Source organism: Gracilinanus agilis, chromosome 2 (genome assembly GCF_016433145.1).
Source record: "Gracilinanus agilis isolate LMUSP501 chromosome 2, AgileGrace, whole genome shotgun sequence".
NCBI lineage: Eukaryota > Metazoa > Chordata > Mammalia > Didelphimorphia > Didelphidae > Gracilinanus > Gracilinanus agilis.
The window spans coordinates 329101050-329124395 of NC_058131.1; the positions used below are offsets into that span (position 1 = coordinate 329101050).

The window sequence follows — 23346 nt, forward strand, 5'->3', positions numbered from 1 at the left end:
GGAAGGAAGGAAAGAAGGAAGGAAAGAAGGAAGGAAGGAAGGAAGAGAAAAGTAAAGGATAGATAAATATAATGAAAACATAGAAAGAAAGAAGAAATGGGAGAAGGGAGGGAAGGAAGGAAGGGAGGGAGAAAAGAAGAGAAAGAAGATAAAGGGAAAGGAGAGAAGAAAGGAAGGGGAGGGAGAATGAGAGGGAAGGAAGGAAGGAAAGATGGAAAGAAGGAAGGAGGAATAAAGTAAGAACATTTATTATATCCTTCTGGTGTACTGGGAATTGTGTATAAAAATACAAAGACAGACATTCTTATCTACAAAGAACTTTGATTCTAATAGAATGAAACAACATTTATTGGGCAATTTTGGAATTAATTATGGAAAAGAAAAAAAGGAGACATAAAAGAAAAGGGAAGCCATAGAAGAAAGGTAAGAAAGATACAGAGACAGAGAAGAAAAAAAAGAGATAGGAAAAAAAGAAGAAAAACTCTCAAAGAAGGGGGAAGAGTGGAAATTGTCAGGCTTGCCAATTAGCAAAGTGAGAATGAGTTAGGCTCAGCTATACTTACACATGATGTAAAATGTTTAATATTCCAGATGGAAGGGCCAGGGAAATAACAGTTCTCCAATTCCTCAGTGATGCTGACTGAGACAAGCTGAGAATCTGACTGTAACTGGCATCAAGAAGCAAAACAAAATTGGCACTATTCTGAGACAGCAGCATGGTCACTTTGATGAGAGGAAGCTTGGGAGGAGAATGTAGATAGTAAAAGCTTCATCGTTATTGTTTATAGGAACAAATACCTGTAGGCCTCCATTCCCTCCTGTGACAAAGGAAGAGGTTGAGCTGGCTATGTCTTAGGTTTCTTCTGCTTCTGATAAATTATGAATATATAGTATATTATAAAATGTAGCTGTCCCTTACTTTGTGCAATTCTTATAATCAGATTACAAAGGTATCATTTATTGTATGCAATAGCAGCAATTTTGATCAATTGTATTAAACCTTGGACCAATTATTTAGCATCTTACAACTCAGTTTAAAGAACTAGTTGTGATTATCTAATCTTCTTATGTCCACTTATAGAGGGGCATTTATTTTTTGATGAGCAAAATCTTGTTTTAAATTCATTCCAAGGCATGGTCTGTGAGAGACACTGTGATAGAGCAAGCCTTTGAGTCAAGAAGATCTGGTTTGATTCCTACCACAGACACCTAATGGCTGAGTGATCCTAGTCACTTCACCTTTCAGTTCTCCCCAGCAATACTTTAAGAATTGTTAAGAAGCTAAATATTATTAAGAAGATAAGTAACAGAGCCATTGCTAATCTGCATCGCTAATGGGAATTTCCTTACTAACAGGGTTCTTTCCACTGATATAGATTATAGATCTAGCTGAAAGAAAATGAAGGGAGGGCTTACTTCCTATAATAAGTAATCGTATGAGTCTTTTTGTTAAGAGAAAATTCCATTTTTAACATGAATACTCCAAGGTGCAGCAGAGTGGCTCACTGGATGTAGAGTCAGGCTTAGAGTTGGAAGGACCTGGATTCAAATGGGACCTCAGACATTTCCTAGATGTGTGACCCTAATCAAGTCACTTAACCCTTACTACTCTTCTACCTTGGAACTGATGCTTAACATCAATTCTAAAACAGAAGGTAAGGGATTATTAAAATAAAAAAAAAATCAAAATAAAGTGAGTACTCCCTCACTTGTCAACTTTTATACTTGAAATTTTATCTTTTTGTTTGTTTGTTTATTTGTTTATCTTTCCAGTACAGATTTGCATGGAACATTGGCTTTATTGATAGTGACATCATCTGAAAAACTCTTTCATATATCACTATCCTTACAATAGTCATATGAATTAGAAAAGAGATTAGTTTCTTTAGATGGGCAATCTGAGGTATGGAAGTTAGGATTGCTAACTGTGTGACCTCATTTATCTGGAATTCCCTTTCCTCCTATATTAGTGAGTTTATTTGTTTGATGATTACAAATGATCTTTTCCAGCTCTGATTGTAAGATGCTAAGTAAGTTCTGCAAGTACACATATAAAATCAGTTGAAGATCTAGAACTAGATTGCAGGGTTCTAGACTTCTAGCCCACTCCACTTTTGCCTGGGTGTTCTTACTAAAGAAAGCTTACTTAGCAGGCACTGAGAGCCCAGGGAGTTGGTTGTTACTATTACTATCCTATTCCAGACACTCTTACCCTGTGTGACCTTTGGAAACTTATTTTTACAATTGTTGGCACATAGTAAATGCTCCCTTTTTTTCCATTCATTGGCATTCCTTTTTCTGTTGGCTTCTGTTTCCTCAAATGTGATAGTATATGTAAAAGTACTTAGGATATTTTATTTTAAGTTAATATTTTGTTCTTGTGATTAATTTTATTTATTTTTTAAAGATTTTTTATTTTACCAATTACCTGTAATAACAATTTTTCACATGTTTTCTAAAGTCGTATGATCCAATTTTTCTCCCTCCCTAACATATTTCCATATTGTTAATTTTTATAAGAGAATACTCACAGAAAACCAAAACTCCAGAATAAAAATCCAAATAAACAAAAGTTTAAAATCATATGTTTTGATCTGCATTCTGACTCTAACAGTTAATTCTCTGGAGGTAGATAGCATTCCTTGCCATAATTCCCTCAGAATTATACTGGATCATTGTATTGTTATTACTAGCTTAGCATACTTAAAAAAACTATTTAGGTGCCAATTATTTCTTTCATTGTTGTTGCTGTTACTTCTTCCTCTTTCAAATGACAGAGTTGGACTAGAAGCTACATTAATCAGTGTTAGCATCACCTGTACTGGGCTTTCTTTCATATGGACCTTCCCGTGCTCCCTCCCCTCTGAGGAATAGGTAGGATGACTGCCACTTGCCAGTAATAAATGCTGATCACACTTGTTATTTATTTCTAATTGGACAACAACACACACTTTCCATCAGTTATCGATTGGACAGAAAAACATCGTGGGTGAAATACTGACCATAAGAGCAGCACCTGAATTCAGGGCTGCTGGCCCATTCTTGGTCATAGAATCATGGCATTAAGGCCCTCATGAAATCCTTAGAGGTCTTCTTATTGAGCTCCCTCATTAGAGAGAGGAAGAAAATCATGTACAGTTTATGTTTATACAGCATTTTAAAGTTTGGAACAACTGTACACATTATCTCATATGAAGAAACTTGCGCCCAGAAAGAAGTGATTTGCCTAGGGTCACATGGGTAGTGGCTAACAATAAGGGAAGAGACTCTGAGAGTGGAAAATGAGCACTTTGTGAGTGGAGTGGGATGGCAGAAGATCACTTTACAGAAATTTACTCAGCATTGGAAAATCTCTGCACCAAAAGAAATGATTAATGTGGAGAATTTAGAGTTTGACTCTGCCTATTTGTTATAAGAATTTTCTTTTACTTTTTCTTTTCCAATGGGAGGGTGAGTAGGAGAAAAATAAGTTTTGTTAATTGAAAAAATGAAATAAATAATTTAGAGAAACCTGGGAAGACTTTGATAAAGTGATGCAATGGAAAGAAAGCAGAGCCAAATAAAAAATATACATGTGTCATAGCTATAACAATGTAAATAAAGGCCACCCCAAGAGACAATACAGTTGTAGTCAAATGCAATGAACAATGCTGGTAAATTGTTGATTAACTAATGAAAAAATGGCATATATCAAAATATGAAACGCATACTATTAGACAATCATAAAATTACATATATTTATTTAAGTGGTTTAGTAGAATGGGCTTGGAAGAAAGTTTGTTCAAGTACTTTCAGGGAAGTATCTATTATATCAATTCAAAATTAATATTTGTCTATGCATGTATATGTGCATCTATAGTACATGTATGGACAATGTATATCATACGTTTGTATGATATATGCATACATATATTGTATATATACACATACATAATAAACACTGTGTGTGTGTGTGTGTGTACACACACATTTATTTGCTTAGTGCAAGAGAGGTAAAGATTGAAATTATTCTACTGTCTTTTCATAATTCCATTTTAGGACTTTGATGAGAAATGGTCATCCCACTTTCTTTCCTGACTCACTATCATATACAACTAGAGGAAAATGGACACTGTAGGCCAAGTGGATTCCTAGGAAAATGCTACTACATTGACAAAACTTTGGACCTGAGCCATGTAAAATGAAGAGATTCTGTCTTTCCTTTCTATATGCAAGGAGCACAATCTACTTTCTTCTTGATATAACCATGAAAAAATCACTTAGACTCTATGAGCCTCAGTTTACCTATGTGTGAAATAGGAATAGTAGTAACACATATTATCAACCTCTCAAGAGGCATTGTCAGGAAAGGACTTTATAAATCCTCAGGCACTATAGAAGAATGAATTGATGTTTATCCTTATTATTCCATACCATTCAGATGTCTTGATGGTTCTATAAAAAGGGAAGCAGACTTCAGAGGCTTCATGATTGGAAGCAACCTCCTCCCTTGCCACACTCAGAGTTCCTGGACTTTTTATCCTGACCATCTCATAGTTTTATCTTTACTTTTTAAAATTTATTTTTATATAGTTTTATCTTTAGGAAAAGAATACAAAAGGTGCCTATGGTAGGGTTTGAGGGATATTTTCTTATGTGTGCCCTCATCCAGACTAATGTAGGAAATTCCACTATTAAAGGTACATTTATGAGAGCAGCTAAGTAGCACAATGGCTAGTGTCGAGCCTGGAGTCAGGAGAATCTAGGTTCAAATCTTGTCTATAATGGGGAATAACCAAGGAAGTTAACTAAATATTATCTGTGGGCTCACAATGGGGTATGAGGGAGACAGGAATGTCAGAAGGCAGGATAAAACAAGGTAGGGAGACCGGGTTTAACTACTAAGGAGGTATCTGTTAACAGAAATGGCAGTTAAGCCCCAATAGTCACTCTGCACCATCTAGGCAAGGGGCCTATGGAACCAGCAGGCAAATGGCAAGAGTTTAAAACAATTTTAATTAAGGAAACAATAGTAAAGGATGGGAACTGGGGTTTCTACACTTTTAGACTAAGGGCAAACCACAGGGTCAGGGGAGGGACTTAACTATACTCCTCTGAGACCTAAGCCAGGCAGGGCCCAGAGAATAGCAGGACTGGAGTAAGAATCCTCACAGCAGAGTCCAGAGATGTTATCAGGATGCCAGGAGCCAACTCCTCCAGGACTGATGATCCAAAGTAGCCCAGTAGAGGAAGTCTGCAAGTTGTCCACCAGATCGCAGGCCACTTCCCTACTCAGTGCTGTCTTGCAGGATTGATGTCCTCTGCTTTCAACCTTCACCACTCTCCAAGATCCCAGGGAATCAGGGTACAGCTCCACTAGCTCTGAGGTCTCCCAGGGTCAGTTACAGCTTGTCCCAACCACCATGGAGTCTATCTCAGAGAGCAAGAGCCACACTGCCTGCTTCCCCATTCCATGTGGAATTCTCCAGCCCTTCCTGTTAGGTCTCCTAACTAATAACTAAATAATTCTCCTCACAACATGTCTCAGATACTTACTAGCTATGTGACTATAGACAAGTCATGTTAGCCCAGTTGCTTAGCCCTTGTGTCTTGAAATTGATACTAAAACAGAAGGGAAGGGTTTTAGGGAAGAAAAGAAATGATATATTTATGTAATACTACTTAGAAAAAAATCATAGAAGTCATATAGGCTTAATATTTGATTTTTCCAATAGATAAACCCAGCCAGAGCTTAGATGACTTATGAAAATAAGCTCATATAGTTAGTAAAGGTAGAATTGAGATTCAAACCCAGCTCTTTTGACTTTAAACATAATGCTTTATTCCATAGGTTTATGGCTTGGGCTCCATGAAAATGTTTTTAAAAACTATTTTGATAACTGTTTCTCAACATAATTTTTATGCATTTGAAAACATGCTGAAGAAGAATCCCTGGGCTTCACCAAACTTTCAAAAAGGTCCATGGAGAGGAATGCTGGTGCCGGCTCTCAATGACTTTTGAGAATTCATTATCAAAGTTTCAGTGTGAGCATTTACACCTCTGAAATTGGCAAAATGGTATAAATCAGGGCTTGATTTTTTTGTTTTGCTAATTGTCCAGATTTAAGAAAATGTTGGAGAAATGTTAAAAATCTGATTAAAATTAAAAGCATGTCATATACATTTTGAGGGTAGTGGGGAGAGCCAGATGTTAAGCATTAACAGCACAACTCAGGCTGTGGAAAAAAAAAAGTTAAAAATCATTGCCCTATATACTATGCTAAGAAAGGCCAAGATGTCAGTTTGAGAGGAGGAATGCCTAAAGTTATTATCAGATAACATCTTTCATAAAGGATTTAGCTGACAGGTATCTGAAAATGAGATCCATGATGTATACATGGAAAAATGGTCACAAGCCCTGGATACAGAGGTAGGGAGTCTGCCAAGGCAAATTTTACTTGCTTCAGAAATTGGTAGTAGGCCAGCTTTGCCACAGAGAAAGCTCTGGAGACAGCCCCATCAGGGTCAGGGCAGAGAGCGGAGAATCAGAAGTGATGAATCCACTCTGTATGACAGCTGATGGGGGGCAGAATGGATGACAAAGAAAAGGTAGGACAGGTCAAAGAAAAGAGTTACATGCCTGTAGCTTATTCTGGTCAGGTGCAAATGGTACTTAGAATTGTTGGAGCTTGCCACTTTTCAGGCTAGAAGGGACCTTAGATAACTCAGCAGCCTAGTTTTATAGATAAAAGGAAAGGGGGATAGGGTTCAGAGAGGGGCAGGACTTGACAAACCTCTCTCAATGATCGTCAAAAAACTGGGGAGACTGGAAGAGATGCCACAGGATCTGAGGATAGATGAGCTTGTCATCCCTGGAGATTTCAAGGTAAAGACTGGGTAGCCATATGTCAAAGATGCTTTAGAGGGGAATTCCTAATCAGCTCTGAATTTGGATGGCACAAAACAGTGGGGGGGGAAAAATCAAATTCCACTTCTGATGCTGCTTCTTATTAAAGCTTTATGTTAGTAAATTTACCTTCCTGGGCCTCAGTTTCCTCAAATGTAAAATGAGAGGATTGGACCAGATTCTAAGGTTTTATTTCTTTATGTGTGTGTATATCCTGATGTGCTTTTCAAAATCTGAGATTATTACATCAAAATAACTATAAACTCTTAACAAAGATAAACCAATATAGAAAAATCAGAAGAGAGATGTGGGAACAACTACTTCTCTTTACACATGGTACCTGTTCTGCCCAAGATCAGCTAACTGATACTCCTTTCCTGCCATGGGATAGCCATTCCTCTGAATCAGCACTTTTAGTTCAAACTCTGAGAAGCCACGCGAAGCATCACTCTGTCAGCCCATTACTGCCACAGCCAGATTGTCAATGATGTCTATGTTGTCTGTGTAAGAGGCCTATTTGCCATTCCAGGCTGTGAAAGAGATTTTCCTCATTCCCCTAAATCTTTCTTCAGGCAACTCTATAATTCCAGGGGAATCATCTTCCCCACATGCTCCTCTCCTGCCACTAATTTCTAGATAATTGTATGTAAGGTTTGCCCAAGGCAGGCAAATCCAGGAAGAAGGAGAAGCAGGCAAGCATCCAGGGAAGGCTGAAGTCACTGAGCCATCCCAGCAAGGGTACCCTGGGGAGAATGGTTATGGTTGGGAATGTGCATAATTTCTTTCATTCTAATCTGGACTGGATCAGTGGCCCAGTCTTCAGAGTTCCTGCATTCCTTTTATTTATTTATTTAATTTAGAATATTTTCCCATGGTTACATGATTTGTGTTCTTTCTGTCTCCTCAAACACCCCCCCTCCCGCGTCCCTGTAGCCGACACGCAATTCCACTAGGTTTTACATGTATCATTGATCAAGATCTATTTCCATATTATTGATAGTTGCACTAGGGTAATTGTTTAGCGTCTACATCCCAAATATACCCCTCAACCCATGTGTTCAAGCAGTTGTTTTTCTTCTTTTTTTTTTGCACTAGCAGTTCTCCCTCTGGATATGGATAGTTTTCTTTCTCACAAGTCCCTCAGCATTGTTCTGGATCCTTGCATTGCTGCTAGTAGAGAAGTCCATTACATTCAATTGTACCATAGTGTATCCGTCTGTGTGTACAATGTTCTCCTAGTTCTGCTCCTTTCACTCTGCATCAATTCCTGGAGATCATTCCAGTTCACATGGAATTCCTCCAGTTTGTTATTCCTTTGAGTGCAACAGTATTTCATCACCAGCAGATACCACAATTTGTTCACTCATTCCCCAATTGAAAGGCATACCCTCATTTTCGAGTTTTTTGCCACTACAAAGAGCCTGTATTCATTTTAAGAGATGAGCTGAAATTAAAAAAAATCAGATATAGGATAATATAAAATTTAGAAATAGAAAGGACTTTAGTGAAAACTTAAGTCTCCCCTCTTATTCAAAACTTGAAGTAGATATTTGATCTCATCAATTTTGGAAATTGCTTCCATGATGTACACCACAAAACATTCATTTCTACCTATCCCGTGTCACACCTATCCCTGGCCTACTATAAATCTGCCAGTGCTAAGGGTCACTGACCTTCTCCTTTCTCTTAGATTATACACCAAAGGTTATAAGTGATTTGCCCAAGGTTACACAGCTATTAAGAAACAGTGAAGGGCAGCTAGCTGGCACACTGGATTAGAGCTCCAGGCTTGACATCAAGAGGACTTGTGTTCAAATTTGGCCTCAAACACTTTCTAGCTGTGTAACCTTGGGCAAAGTCACTTAATCCCATTTGCTTCAAGAAATAAAGAAATAATGGTAGGATCCAAAGGTAGATTTTTAGATTCTAAACTAAATCAACCCAATATTCCCAGGCTACCATTCCACTTCTACTTGATCTCCACTCCTATGGTTTATTTCTCTTATTAGTGTTTTCTTCCCAATTACCATTAAAAAAAGTACTCATGTTCTCTTAAAAACCCATATAAATCCATGTGTTTGTGGAACCTATCTCTTCCTCCACTGCAAAGGCTTTCTTCTCACCCAAACTATTCTTCTACCTCTATGATCTCTTCTTTCAATCAGTAGATTCCTACCCAACCTCCATTTCAGAAAGTAGCCATTCCAGCCACGATCTCCTTTCTGATGGAATAAGGTATCCAAGTGGACCCTAGGCTTGGAATCAGGAATTAGGAAGATCTGAGTTGGAATTCAGCTTCACTTTCTAACTGAATGACCTTGAATAAATCACTTAACAACCTCTGTCTGCTTTGATTTGCTCAGTAGTAAAGTGGAGATAATAATAGTACCTATTTCCCAGAGATGTGAGTATCAATTGCAATGATATTTGTAAAGTGCTTAGACCAGTATAAGTCTGGAGTTTCTGCAGAAAAAAATGGGTATTCCATAGTTATTGGAAGGAAAACACTTCACAGACTTTAAAATATCAGAGAATGTGAGTTTCTTTGAAATATGCTGGGAAACAGCAATATTAATTGTTGTCTAGGCCAGACAGATGTGTTATAGCTCCCATGTTTGGGACATGAACAAGCAGCTAGCATACTTGGCCCAAACTAAAAAGTGGTGACTGGGCCAAGGAAAGTGAAAATAGAATTTTAAGGAAGATGGCAAAGCTAGATGGCAAGACATGGAAGGGGGGAGAGGGAAGAGACACATTCTAGGGGAATCAGCTGAGTTCCTTTTTAAAGGAACTAAAGGTCTGATAACTCTTTCAGCTAGCTCCAGCTCCAGCTGATTACAAGAAAGTGGTCACTCTCTAGGCCGCCACTAGTGGCTCCTTTCTCTGTGCAAAGGGGAACACTGGCCCTTCCTTTCTGACCTGAGAGTAGCAAAAAATATGATGATAGACCTTAGAACATAAAATGTCGAAGCTAGAAAACAGCCTTAGTACACAGAGACCTAGAATACAAAATGCTGTTTTTAAGTTTCCCTAGAATATAACACATAAAATGGAACATCTGGAAGAGAACTTAAGAGCATTAACAATTTGAATTTAGGAAGGAATGGTAAATCATTTACATCATAGAATATTATAAAGTAGAATAATGTTAGAACTGCTAGTGACTCCTCATTTTATGGAGGAGGAAATTGAAGCTCAGAGAGGTAAGCTTGCTTCGGATTACAGAGATAATAAATGTTATAGCCAGGACTAGAACCTCAGTTTCAGTACATCTTCAGTGTTCATTTCACTTATCCACCCATACCGTGGTACCCTCCCACAATAGAACTATTAAAGCCCTCTTCTATCTTTTTCTACCCCAAAATGATGCTTACGGATCATATGAAAAAGGTTTAGAATTATTCACTTTTAAGTTTTTTAAAAGCTGACCACCCTGAGGTGATCTTAGATCTTTGAAAGTATATTTATAGGACTATAGTTGGGAGGGACCTTAGTGATCAAGTAGCCTCATTTTATCATTAGTTCTCATTTTATAGATGAGAAAATCAAAGCTTAAAGGTGCGAAAGGACTTACCTAAGGTCACGGATTGTATCTTCAATTTGTATCCAAGTCCTCTGAATCCAAATACAGTACTTATTATAGCTTTCAAAGCTGCCTCACTTTCAAGTATAAATAGGATATTGCATGTAGCATATGGTTTATTGGAAGTTATTATATGTGAAACCAGTTTGAAGTAGCAACTATTTAAGAAGAAATGTCATTTCATTATTTCCTATGGCACATTTTAGCAGGATCTAAGCAAAGGGAGTATTGCCTTATCAGCATCACCTTAGAGAACCTGCTATAATAAAAAAGTTAAACTGCTGTGCAGTTTAACATGTCCCATTTTTATGGACTGATCCCCTTATGTTTATATTCTCAAATAAAAAGATGGGATTGTATCTGGAAAGAACACTGGACTAGAAGTTGGGAAACGTAAGTTCCTTAATTTCATTAGCTAATTGTGTGACCTTGGCAAGTCCCTCATCTTCACTGAGCCTCAGTTTACTTGTCTATAAACTAGAAAGTTAGATTAAATGAGCTCTGGGTTTCCTACTAGCTCTCTGATTTTGTTTTCAACTCTCCTACTGCAATTTCTTTCATGCTTTCAATTTCCTCAGGAACACTCTCTTCATAGATGATGCAAAGTGTGAGCCTAGTCCCTGACTGAATTATCGCAAATTCAAAATTGAAAAAAAAATTAATGACTTCCCTCCCACACAACATTTATGTATAAGAAAAAAACATGGAATATTTCACATTCAGTACTGAACAACCATGTTTATAGGCTATCCCATGAGATAAACGTGTTAATTCAGCCCTTCTCAGCCTCCTTATTTGCAGTGGTTATATACAAGCATCAAAGAACAAATGGTATACTCATTAGAAAGAGTTAACACACAGCTGCTGCCTGAGGCTTTATAGTTTACAAAAAAATGAAATGCATTGTTGCAAATATCCATCTAGCAAGGTTAGCCTGTGAAAATGGGAAACCGGAGTCAATAAAGCCAATATCCCTTGGATTGATGGAGAGCTTGCCACAGACACCCAAGCAGAATGCAAACAGTAATCACCACCAAACCCAAAATAAACTTGAGTTACAGAATGCAAAAGGATAACAGTAGGCCCTGGGGCTGAGTCCAGTGCACCAATGAGAGCTCTAGCCTCCAAATTCCATCCCAGGGGTATGTTAGAAGTGGTTTGTTCCAGAACCTCTGCTGCCCTGGGCCACCTGAGATTGAGTGGTCCCCTCTACTCTCTGGCAGCTCTGCTTGGCTAGTGATATGATATGTCTCTCATTTGCAGAATACATATTTGTTATGTAATGAGTGTCAGGAATTAATGACCCACTCAGTGGTGGGAGAAACTTGCATGTTAAGCACTCAAGAGGAAAAAAATATCTTTTCTAATGAGGCTTTCCATTCTTCCCAAGGGGAGGGTAAAGGGAGACTCTGATAGTGGTCTACAGAGGCAACGGGCACGTTGTCATTGGAATTCGAGATGGGGACCTTGAAGTTTGTTCTTTCCAGAAATGGCAATCAGAGGCCACCCTCCCCCCAGTCCAAATCCTTTCCCCCTTTACAGAGTTAACTGTTTTACCTCTTCTGTTATGAATCATGAGGCTCGTGGCTTTTGACAGATCATAAATCAGGCCTGGGAGTTGTGAGGACAAATCCCAGGACTTTTAATCTTTAATATTAGACATGTTTAAGGTGGTGAATATTTCATGAAGGTGCTGTTGCATTTTAGCACATCATTAGCTACTTTACATCTCCCCCCTCTTTGGATTACTAACTCCCAGGGAAATTTCAAAGATCCAAATAATTCTCCATCTTCCTTCCATCTAGCAAAAGTCAGTAGATTACTGTGTGCCTTATGAATGATGTCAGGGATAGTACAAATCTGCATGGGATATGGTCCCTGCCCTCAAGGAGATCATACTCTAATTGATGGAACAAAATGTATAGTCACAAAATACATGGTAGCACATGATCAATTCAGAAAGAAGTGGTACCAAAAATAAGTGCTTTAATAACATAGATATCAGAAAGAGTCAAAGATAGAATAGCCTTCAGATTAAAGAGTTTGGGAACAAAAATTACAGAATATTGGGGATAGGAAGTACCTTACAACAGAATGTCAGAGCTGGTTGGTATGTTAAGATATAAAAATCACAGAATGTCAGAATAAAAAGACACAGAGAAGTTCAACTCAGAATACTTTCTATAGAAAGTGGTTGTCCAACATTCCAACATTTACATGATGCAAAGGATCTTATATTTCTTTTTAGAAATTTTATCTTATTAGATATAGTCCAAGTTTTCATTTTTGAATTGTGACTCTTCTATCCACAAGATTATCTATTCTTTCCATCTTTTGTGTTGCTAGCCAATTTGATAAGCCTGCTATCTATAAAGTTATTGATAGCAATGAATAGAACAGGTTCAAGGGAAAGGAGGAAGGTTGGGACACTGAGCTAAAGATAACGTGACATAAAGTCATCAATACCAGCTTTTTTTGAGTCTTGTTTTATTGGTTCCATATTTGTAAACTGTACCATCACCTACACTGTCTTATCTTAATTCTCACAAAATTAGCAGGAGAAAGTTTGTCAGATGTTTTGCTGAAGTCTAGGTGAACTGTGTGTCATTTTCTTGATGTGAAATATTTTTAATGAACAATGTTGACCCTTCATCATGAGTAATCCTTTTGTCATATGTTTATGTTCCATCAATCAGAGCATTTATGAGCCACTAGTCCATTGTTACTTCTGCCAATCTCCACAGTCTTTCAGTGATCACTAACATTGGTTGACTACTACTCCTACTCCTACTCCTACTCCTACTCCTACTCCTACTCCTACTACTAATCATGAATAATCTTTAGTATTTATATAGCACTTTAAAATTCATAAGGAATTTTATAAATATCTTATTTAACCTCATAATAACCCTGGGATATAAATGCTATTATTATCCATATTTTAAATATGAGGACATAGACAAACAGATCAGATGACTTGCCCAAGATCACACAGCCATTAAGTGTCTGAGAGGCTATATATGAACTCAAGTCTTCCCAAATACAGATCTAGTGCTTTTAACCACTGTTTACATAGCTGCCATAAATCACAAGCATTAATTCTTTCATTATCTTGAAAGAGAAGCAATGGCCTGAATTCACCTAGATCTGCTAGCTGTTTTCTCCACCATTATCTTGGATTTCATGTCCTGATTAACTCTATATTCCATGTTAGATTATGGATTGATAGAGTGAGAAGAGGCTTTAGAACACAGTATGTCAGAATACGAGATGTTAAGATTGGTAGGGAGATTGGAATATGAAATGATAGAGCTCAAGAAGCCAGACTTGGAAAGTACCTAAAAATGCTCAACACTGAACATTAGGTCTAACAGAGATCTAATGTGTCATTTAATCTAATCCTTTCATTTATAAGTGGGATTGCAGGAAGCCTGAAGCCCAGAGTCATTTAATTGATTTGCCCAAAGTTACTTAGTTGAGAAGGACAGATCAGATGACTAGGTTAGTCAGAGAAGGCTTTATTGAGATATTGGAACTTGAACTGGATCTTGGAAGATGTGTGCGTTGGGAGGTTATTTTTCCTCTCACACAAACCTCAGATGAGATTCCAGGGTAGGTAGTTTACACAGTAGAGAGGGCTCTGACTTAGCGTCAGCAAGTCCTTTGTTCAAATTTCATCTTAGACCCTTCCTAGCTGGATGATCTTAATCTCTGCCTCACATTGCTCATCTGTAAAATGGGGATAATTATGGCACTTAACTCCAAAGATTGTTGTGTTAAGATTAAAATCAATATACAGTATATAAGTATTATATTTTATAAAGTTTATTAATAGCTAACGTAAAAAGCTAGAGCAAAGAGGGTGCTAACCCCGCCGTGTACACAGGAAAAGAGAAAGCAAGGGAGGAGTTACAGAACTATATAAACAATAATGTGAAGACACACATAAATGAAAAGGGAAAAAGAATTTTGGGGTGAGGAAAGAATTCTGGGAGATGGAGTCCAAGGGTTCAAGATTTTTTCTAATTACACAGTTGGGACAGTAAACTGACATAATATTTATAAAGTACTTTACAAACTCTAAAATCCTCTATAATTACTTTAGAACATTATTAACCTTTTAAGTGCCATAAGCCTCTATGTCAGTCTATCAAAGCCTATGGATTTCTTCTCAGTGATGTTCTTAAATGCGTAAAATACATATAATTGCAAAAAAATAATAATAGTGACTTTATGTAGCATTTTAAAAGGTTATAAATATATATACATATATATATTATCTCATAACAATCTCATGTTGGTATCATTATTGTCCCCATTTATAGATGAGAAAACTGAGAATGAGGAGGTCAGGCTACTTGCCCAAGGCCACACAAATAGTAAGTTCCTCAGGCTGAAATAGATCTTAAGACTTTATCTGTCCCAATTTAGTCTTCTATGTGCTTAATACAGTACTTGACACATTTTGGACAATTAAATGATAGCTAACTGACTCACTATTAGGGCTACCTACCTGTTAGAAACCAATTATATTGACAGAAAGTTATCAAAGTTATTAAGGAAAGAAATATGTTCACAAACCCAAAATCATGTACGTTTGGACTAGGACTTTCCATAAAGGGGATTGGAAGAGGATTATGTATTAAAGATTGCAACTATTTCACAGTTTTCTTGTACTATCTCTCTCTTTTGCTATTTATTCACATACCTGCCAGAAAATCATCCTTTCCTGAATGTTAAGTTGACACTCTTCCATGACATTGAGGCAGCTAGTGGCATAGTAGGTAGAAAGCTACGCCCGGAATCAGGCAAACCTCAGTTCAAATACAGCCTCAGATGCTTCCTATCTGTGTAACCTTGGGCAAGTCCTTTAACTTCTCTTCACCTTAGTTTCCTCAACTGTAAAATGAGGGTAACGTGTATCCCAGGGTTCTTATGAGAATCAAGTGAGGCAATAATTGTTGAGTGGGGGAAGGAAAAAGAACTTAGCATGCTTATTCTCTTCCCTCCCTTACTGTTTTTGGTTGAGATTCTTATTCATCTTAGGATAGAGAAAAATTGCCAGTGAGAAGAAAAAGAAAAGTGACTTGGAGAAGGAAAGGGATGGCCTGATATAGATATCAAGTTAAGTACCTCCTTGCTCTCCTCTACAAGCCAACTTTTCCCATCTTGTCACTTAAAAATATTTGCTTTGGTGTTTTCTATGAGATATTTCCATATATGTTTTAATAATGATAGAAATGAACACATATACATGGGTTTAGACATGTACACACATATTTGTATACATGAATACAAATTTGTATGTACATATTTTCTAAAAATAAATATATGTATACATGTATGTTTATCTATACTATATATAGAGACACATGTATTAGCTCTATTTATATAGATATATAAACATAAAAAAGATAGAAAATATATATGTGAGTGTGCACAGTATGTACATAAGTGTATATACAGTGCCTATACATATATGGAGGGTATCAAGAGGAAGAGGGAGACAGAAAGAAATACAGAGAATGAGAGAGAGAGGCAGAGATGCAGAAACAGAGAGAGGTAGTGAGAGAGGAAGAGATAAGGGGAGAAACACAGAGATAGAGACAGAGAGAGAGAGAGGTAGAGAGACAGAGAAGGCAAGACAGTGAGAAATAAGTGGGAGAGAGACAGAGACAGAAACAGAGGCAGAGATACAGAGACTGAGACAAAGAGAGAGAGGCAGAGAGGGAAAGAGAGAGAGAGAGGAAGAAAGATACAGAGAGAGGGAGAGATAAGTGGAAAGACACAGAGAGAGAAAGAGAGAGAGGCAGAAAGACAGTGAGAAATAAGTGGGAAACAGAGACAGAAATAGAGGCAGAGATACAGAGACAGAGAAAAGAGAGAGGCAGAGAGACAGAGAGGGAAAGAGAGAGTGAGAGAGAGACAGAGAAGGATAGACAGAGGGAGAAATAAGTGTGGGGGGAGAGAGACAGAAATAGAGGCAGAGATACAGAGACAGAGACAAAGATAGAGAGGCAGAGGGACAGAAAGAGAAGGAAAGAGAGAGTGAGAGAGGCGCTACCTCAAGTTAATCTCATAAATGGCCTGGACATGTCAAAATGTGCCTCAGGTGTCAAAGACCTAAACATTTGAAGTCAGATATCTTGAAGTTCTGGCCCTTCCATTTGGTAGCTGTGTGATCTTGGCAAATCACTTAACCTTTCCAAACCTCATCTGTAAAATGGAGTTAATAATCCCTGTATTAATTTCCTCCCGGGGTTTTGTTTACTTGTTTGTTTTTTGAGGAAAGCACTTTGAAAACTATAAACCATATTGTAAATGAGTTATTTTATTATAAATATTTAATAATTTAATAAATATAAACATAAGATTGCATTATAAATGAGAATTATAATTTTCATTGGTAGACTATAAGCTCCTTTAGGACAGGTATTATGCATTGCTAGTTTTTTCATCTTTGTGTTCCCAGGACTTGGTAGGTGCTTAATAGTTGTTAATTGAATGGAATCGCTGTTATTAATGTTGCTGCTCTAACCAACCCAGTTTTATGCTCATGACCTTCCTTTCTTCTTCTTCTTGAAGGAGAGTGCAGTTGTCATGAAGGCTATGCTCCAGACCCTGTGCACAGACACCTGTGTGTGCGGAATGACTGGGGGCAGAGTGAAGGGTGAGTACCAGGGAAGGAAGGACTTGGGTTATCAACAATGTTCTCTTTAACTGGCCTTTTCTATGGAAGTCCAAGGTTAGTGTTATTCTTTAAAATGGAGAATCTAGAAAAGCTAAATATAAATGAAATACTCTTCAATTTAATGTCAGAGATAGACATAAATGAAAGCGCATTTAGCACAAAGAATGTAACAACATTAGTCGTATTATAAGCCTTTTAGAATGTATAATATTTGAGCTAGAAGAGAACTTTGAGGACAACCTTCTTATTTTACAACAAGGAAAACTGAGACCCAAAAAGGGGAAAGTGACTTATCCAAAGTCCCAAAGTCAAATAGTGTGACATCTGGCATTGGAATTCCTGTTTCCTGACCTCCCTTCCTCATTTAGTGATCTAGTGTTCTGATTGCTAATGAATTCACATAAGCAGGTGGCTGTTAAATTTTTAGTTGCAAGCTATTCACCTCCCATCCCTGCCCAAGTGGAGTGATAAAGGCAAAAAAAGAAATCTATAGGCATGATGAAAACTTAAGATTTAAAGGAATTTTGTGATTGATTCGATCCTTTATAAATTGTAATAATTAAAAAATAAAATTCTCACCCCATTCTCCTTGGGATCTATACTTATTTGTTCTGGGAAACTGGGAATGGATAAATGTTTTTGTTTTTGATTGAATAAAGTCTACACACAGACAACATTGGCCTCTTACAAAGTATCCCTTTGCTATCTGCCCCCCCCCCCCAAATTCCTTATTCACAGACCTTGGCCCTATACAACACTGGAAAGGGGATATGACCTTGTAACAGGAGAACAAGCACCTGAAAAGATCCTCAGGTGAGTGAGTAGAACCTCTGGGTGGGTGGGGGGAAGGCTGGTGTATATGGTTGGATATTAGAGAAGGGAAGTGTTTTGGTTTTGTTTTTCCCTTGTAGTCACAGAGTAGCCACGTTAGGATTTGAATTCTCTGCCTCCAGTTCCAATTATCTTTCCCATACACAGCTTTAGGATCTGAACTGATCATAGCTGCTGCTGCTACTTCATAGTTATAACTTTCAAAGTGATTTGCTTTTTTCTCATTTAATTCCGGCAATAACTCTATAAATTACAGAAGGAAGGTCTGAAAATCCTCAGCTAAAAGATGATAAAAGTGAAATTTAATATGTTTACATGTTTTATTCAAGGTCACATGGCTAGTTTGTTAGAGACAAGGTTAAGAGTGATACCTTCTTACTCCTGGCCCAGTGTTCTTCCCTTCTTGCTCAGTGCAGTCAGTGTGCATTTATTGGGTATATTATCTGTGCTAAGCCTCGTGCCTGATAATGCCAAGGAGACATAGAAATATAAAACTAGTCCTTGCTCTTGTGGGAATTCATCTTGTTGGAGTAAGGATACAAACCCAAACACACAGTATGTAGAGTGAATTCACACAATTTGCCATTTCATAATTGCAAAATGAGTGGTGCTCAAGCATTTCAGAGAATAGAGCACCTCCTTTGGGCTAAGATGGTGAAGGAAGAGTGAAAACTTGAACTAGGTCTTTAAGTATAGTTAGGATTCTTTACAATTGGGAAAGGAGAAGGAAGGACCTCCCAGATCAGAGTGATAGGTGGTATCACAAAATATCAGAGCTAGGTGATCATCTAGCCTAGAGTGTCTTAATATTTTTGTGGAACCTAGACTACTTGGGTAGTTTGGCAAACCCAATGAACCCATTCTCAGAATGATGTTTGTTAATGCATAAAATAAAATGCATGGAAGATTATAAAGAAAACCAAAGGTTAGTGAAAACAAAAGTTTGTTAATTTTCCCTTAGATACCCTGAAATCTACCCATGGATTGTTGGGGATGAGGTGCTATGGTTCCCAAATTAAGAACCTCTTCTTGATAGGTAGATAGATAGATAGATAGATAGATAGATAGATAGATAGATAGATGCATACATACATATATGCATGCATACATACATACATAGAAAGAAAGAAGAAAATCTAAAAGAAGTTAAGATGTTTTCCAAAGGACATAGAGGAACTGTCCAAGTTAGAATAAAAAATCAGATCTAAAGAGGAGTCTAGTGCTTTTTTCCAGTATCTCATGCTGACTGCTTCTCTTGTAGGTCTACCTACAGCTTGGGACAGGGACTCTGGCTTCCAGTCAGCAAGAGCTTTGTGGTCCCTCCTGTGGATCTATCTATCAACCCATTGGCTAGCTGTAAGACTGATGTGCTTGTCACTGAAGACCCTGCCGATGTCAGGTAGGAAAACTCTCTGGAACTGAGGTTTGCCTGGACTTCCAAAGAACTGTTTCTTTCCGTGACACCAGTCAAAAATCACATTACTAACCATTACTGTATATTAAATACAGCATATCATTGGTTGCCAAAATGTTTTCATCTACAACTCTGAGTACACAAATTCCCAAATGTGTATATTTATATGAAGTACATAATATGTTATTGTGCTGATGATTATGTATAATGTTAAACATAAAAATAAAAATTAGCAAGACTGAAACATAAAATAATATTTGATTTTACAGTCAATCAGAAGCTATCTAAGCTTACCGAGGAGGGGAGTAACAAGATCAGAAACAGAACTTTAGGAAAGTCTCTTTGGCAGCTGTGTGGAGGATGGATCAGAATGATGGAACTAAAAATAAAAATCCACAGACTCTGCAAATTATATTAACTCCTCCTGTGACCACTGATGGATATATGGAAAGGTCAATCTCTGCAAATCTGAATGCACTAAAAGGCGAAAGGGAGACAAAATAGGCTGTTTGAATATTCTGTAGAAATGATGATGAGGCTGAATTAGAGTGGTGACCATGTGAAGAGGGAGGAGATGGATGTGAGAGAAATGGAAGGAGAACAGACACAATGTTGTAATTGATTTTGAATGTGGAAATGGGTATGGAAGAATAGTGGGTGAGAACTCAAAGATTACATTGAGCTTGTGAAAACCTGGGTGATCAGAAGGGTAGTAGCACTGCCAACACTGTCAGGGAAGTACTGCCAATGGAAACAGCTAGGTGGCACAGCAGGCAGAATGGAGGGTCTGAAGTCAAGGAGACCTGAGTTCAAATCTAGCCTCAGACACTCACCAGCTATGTGACTCTGGACAATTCAAAAAAACTCTATTTTCCTCATCCAAGAAATGTATTGGAGAAGGAAATGGGAAACCACTCCAGTACCTTTGCCAAGATAATTCCAAATGGGTCATAAAGAGTCAGACATGACAAAAATGATTGAATAAAATAGATGATGGAAGAGTTTTGAAGGAAAGATAATATAATGGCATCTTTTATATCATCTGGGTTAATCACTTTGTCTTATTCAAAATGAAAAGGCTGTATGAGGAACTTTACCTCTCTTGTCATTGCTCCCAGGGAGCAGAGCCCACTATCTGAGGGGCGCTTGCTACAGCCATCAGAGGAGCTGAGATACAGGGATGTGATAGACCAGTTTGAGCTTAAGAGAGCTGATTATTAAATTTTCAATGTGACCATTTTATCTTGTATGTAAGCAAATCCTACAAATCAAGATTTTATTGTTAAAATTATTTTATGTTAATAACAAATTTCCACATAAGTTTTCCTGAAGTTATATGATCTCTCTCCTTTCTTCCCTCCCACCTCCTGGAGCTGACAAGTATTTCAATCTGGGTTATATATATACATGTATTATCAAGTAAAATATATTTCCCTATTATTCATTTTTGTAAGTGAATAATCTTATAAAACCAAATTCACAATTATTTATTGTTTTGTTGGTTGTCCACACTTTAGAAGGTGTTGGAGAAAATGTTAATAATGCTGATTAATCTTTTTCAGCTACTATTTATTGTTATTTATAATATAATATATAACATAACAATAATATAATGCATATGATTTGTTATAAATATGAAATAAATAATAATAAATATGCTTATCCAGGAGAAACAAATCTTCACATTAGCTATGTTCAAAAATCTGTGTCATTTTTCCCCTTCTCTTCCATTTCTAGTCCCTCCCTAAGAAAAGGTAGGTAATATGATCAAGGCTATACACATATTATCCTATAATATATATTTCCCTGTTGGTCATGTTATGAAACAAGTTAAATGTTACTTATACTAGAGAAAAATTCATGGAGGAAGTAAAATGAAAAAGGGTATGCTTCAATCCGCATTCAAACTCTTCAGTAGAGAGCCTTTTTTGTCTTGAGCTTGTCCTGATTCTCGCCTTGTTGATAATAGTCAAGTCTTTCACAGTTGATCATCATACATTATTGTTGTTACTGTGTACAAAGTTCTCTTTATTCTGCTCCTTACACTTTAAATCACTTCAGATGAGTTTTTTCAGGTGTTTTGTGGTCATCTTGTTAGTCATTTCTTGTGGCACAATACTATTACATTATAAATACCATGCTTACATTTTTCCCCTGAGAGCTTATTATTAAAAATTTATCAGAACAACATTGATTTGGAGGCAGAGAGTAGGTGGAGAATTTTCCCAATGGTACCTGTACAACTCTTTTAAGAATTAGATAGTTTCAGTTAAAATTGACCTGATACACTGACACCTGCCTTGGGAAGGAAGTGGTTTGAGTGGGGCGAAGCAAGAGCAAAGAGGAGATGAATGACAGGTATGGCTCTACTGGAGATAAGCTTCACAAATCACTCTCTTGTATTCCCCACCTACCCACAGTAGAGGCACTATAGTCCACTTTGGAGACTATTAGATTATATAACCATATTTATAGTGTAGTCTGGGAAGCAACAGGAAGGCTACTTTCCTGCTCTGAAACTTTCCTGGCTATAGTTCTTAAAATTCCACCAGGAACTTCATTCTTTAGGATAAGTATGTTCCCTAGTAACCTAGTAATATTTCCTGATCAGCACATTGACAAAGATGAGCTTATGTGAGCTATGAACCATCATCCCTAGCAGGAGTTCTTATAGTAAAGAGACTTGCCCAAGGTCACATATCAAACCAGTGGCAGAGATGACATTCAGAGTTAGTCTAGGATTCTTTTTGTTATAGCTTTCTATTAGCTCCTTACCTTCCTTTTAGGGCTATTAATATCTTGTAGCCAGATAGGATCTGGGATGATGTGAATAGCTTCTGCAGGTAAACCCCAGGACAGAAAAGGAAGAAATCCCCTGAAGAAAAGAATCAAGGGTTTAGCTGTACATGTCTCCCCACCACCCCCAACTTCCTGGTAGAGTTGCTGCAAAGTTCCGAATACTGTAGCTATTCTAGGAACTATCATTACCTGAAGAAAACACACAGTTGTCTTATTAGCATTGCCCAAGGACAGGCAGCCTTATAATTCCCACTATCCTGCCTCAAACAAATCAATTGTCCTCATGCCAGCTGCAAATGTGGATAAAAATGTACAGTCTCCACCAAATGAAAACCAAGAAGCCACCCTGTGGATTGCCCCTTTCCTGGCTGTGCTAATAAACCTTGTTTGACATAGCATTGCTCAGACAAGCATATCACTGAGCATTTTGAAGAATTAATAAGTTACAGTCAGATGATAAGTAAGAGAATTAATAAATAAGAGATAATAATTATAGATAGCCAATAATACAGCCAGGGAATCACACACAAAGAGAAAAGATTAGGAGAGAAGCTGAACAGAGCAGTATAGGACAAAGAGAAGAAAGAGAGGCATGCTTTCTAATGGGATTTGGAAAGAGGAAGGTGCCGAATAAGCTTTTTTTCTCCTTTGGTCCTCTGGCCTGTGGCCAGTGCATTTCTAAGGTAACATATCAGCAGGGACAGGCTGATAGAAGAGCTGGATGCTGACCCACTACCCCTAATCTTGGCCCTGTGACTTCTAATGTAAACCAAGCCTCCCTTGAGTTGACCCTTCCCTCCATCCTTGTCCTTGGATACTTCAGTGGATGTATGAGCTCATTGATAATGGGTGCAACTATGCAGATCACAATCCATCCCAAGCTTCTCATCCTGTGTCACCTCAATCCAAGCTCTCCCACAGATTATCTATGTGGAGGATGCTATCCAATAGGTGGGAGATCTTCATCTAAATCTTTTTTTTGTTTGTTTCATAAATGTTCCATAAATATTTATTATCATCATCATAGTGCTTGTGTTTCTTTACTTATACCAAAGAGTTTTTTTTAACTTTTATTAATATTCATTTTTAACATGGTTACATGATTCATGCTCCACCTTTCCCCTTCAACCCCCCCCCCGCAC

At 37.5% G+C, this 23346-nt stretch overlaps 1 protein-coding gene across 1 annotated transcript in view; it reads left to right on the forward strand.

Moving 5' to 3' along the window:
• ASTN2 (astrotactin 2) overlaps window positions 1-23346 on the forward strand; it is a 970320-nt gene that overhangs the window by 297947 nt on the left and 649027 nt on the right. The window contains exons 8-10 of the mRNA XM_044659771.1: window positions 17055-17139; window positions 17899-17973; window positions 19253-19390. Coding sequence (XP_044515706.1) covers window positions 17055-17139; window positions 17899-17973; window positions 19253-19390 — 298 coding nt within the window. The remainder of the gene's footprint in view (window positions 1-17054; window positions 17140-17898; window positions 17974-19252; window positions 19391-23346) is intronic.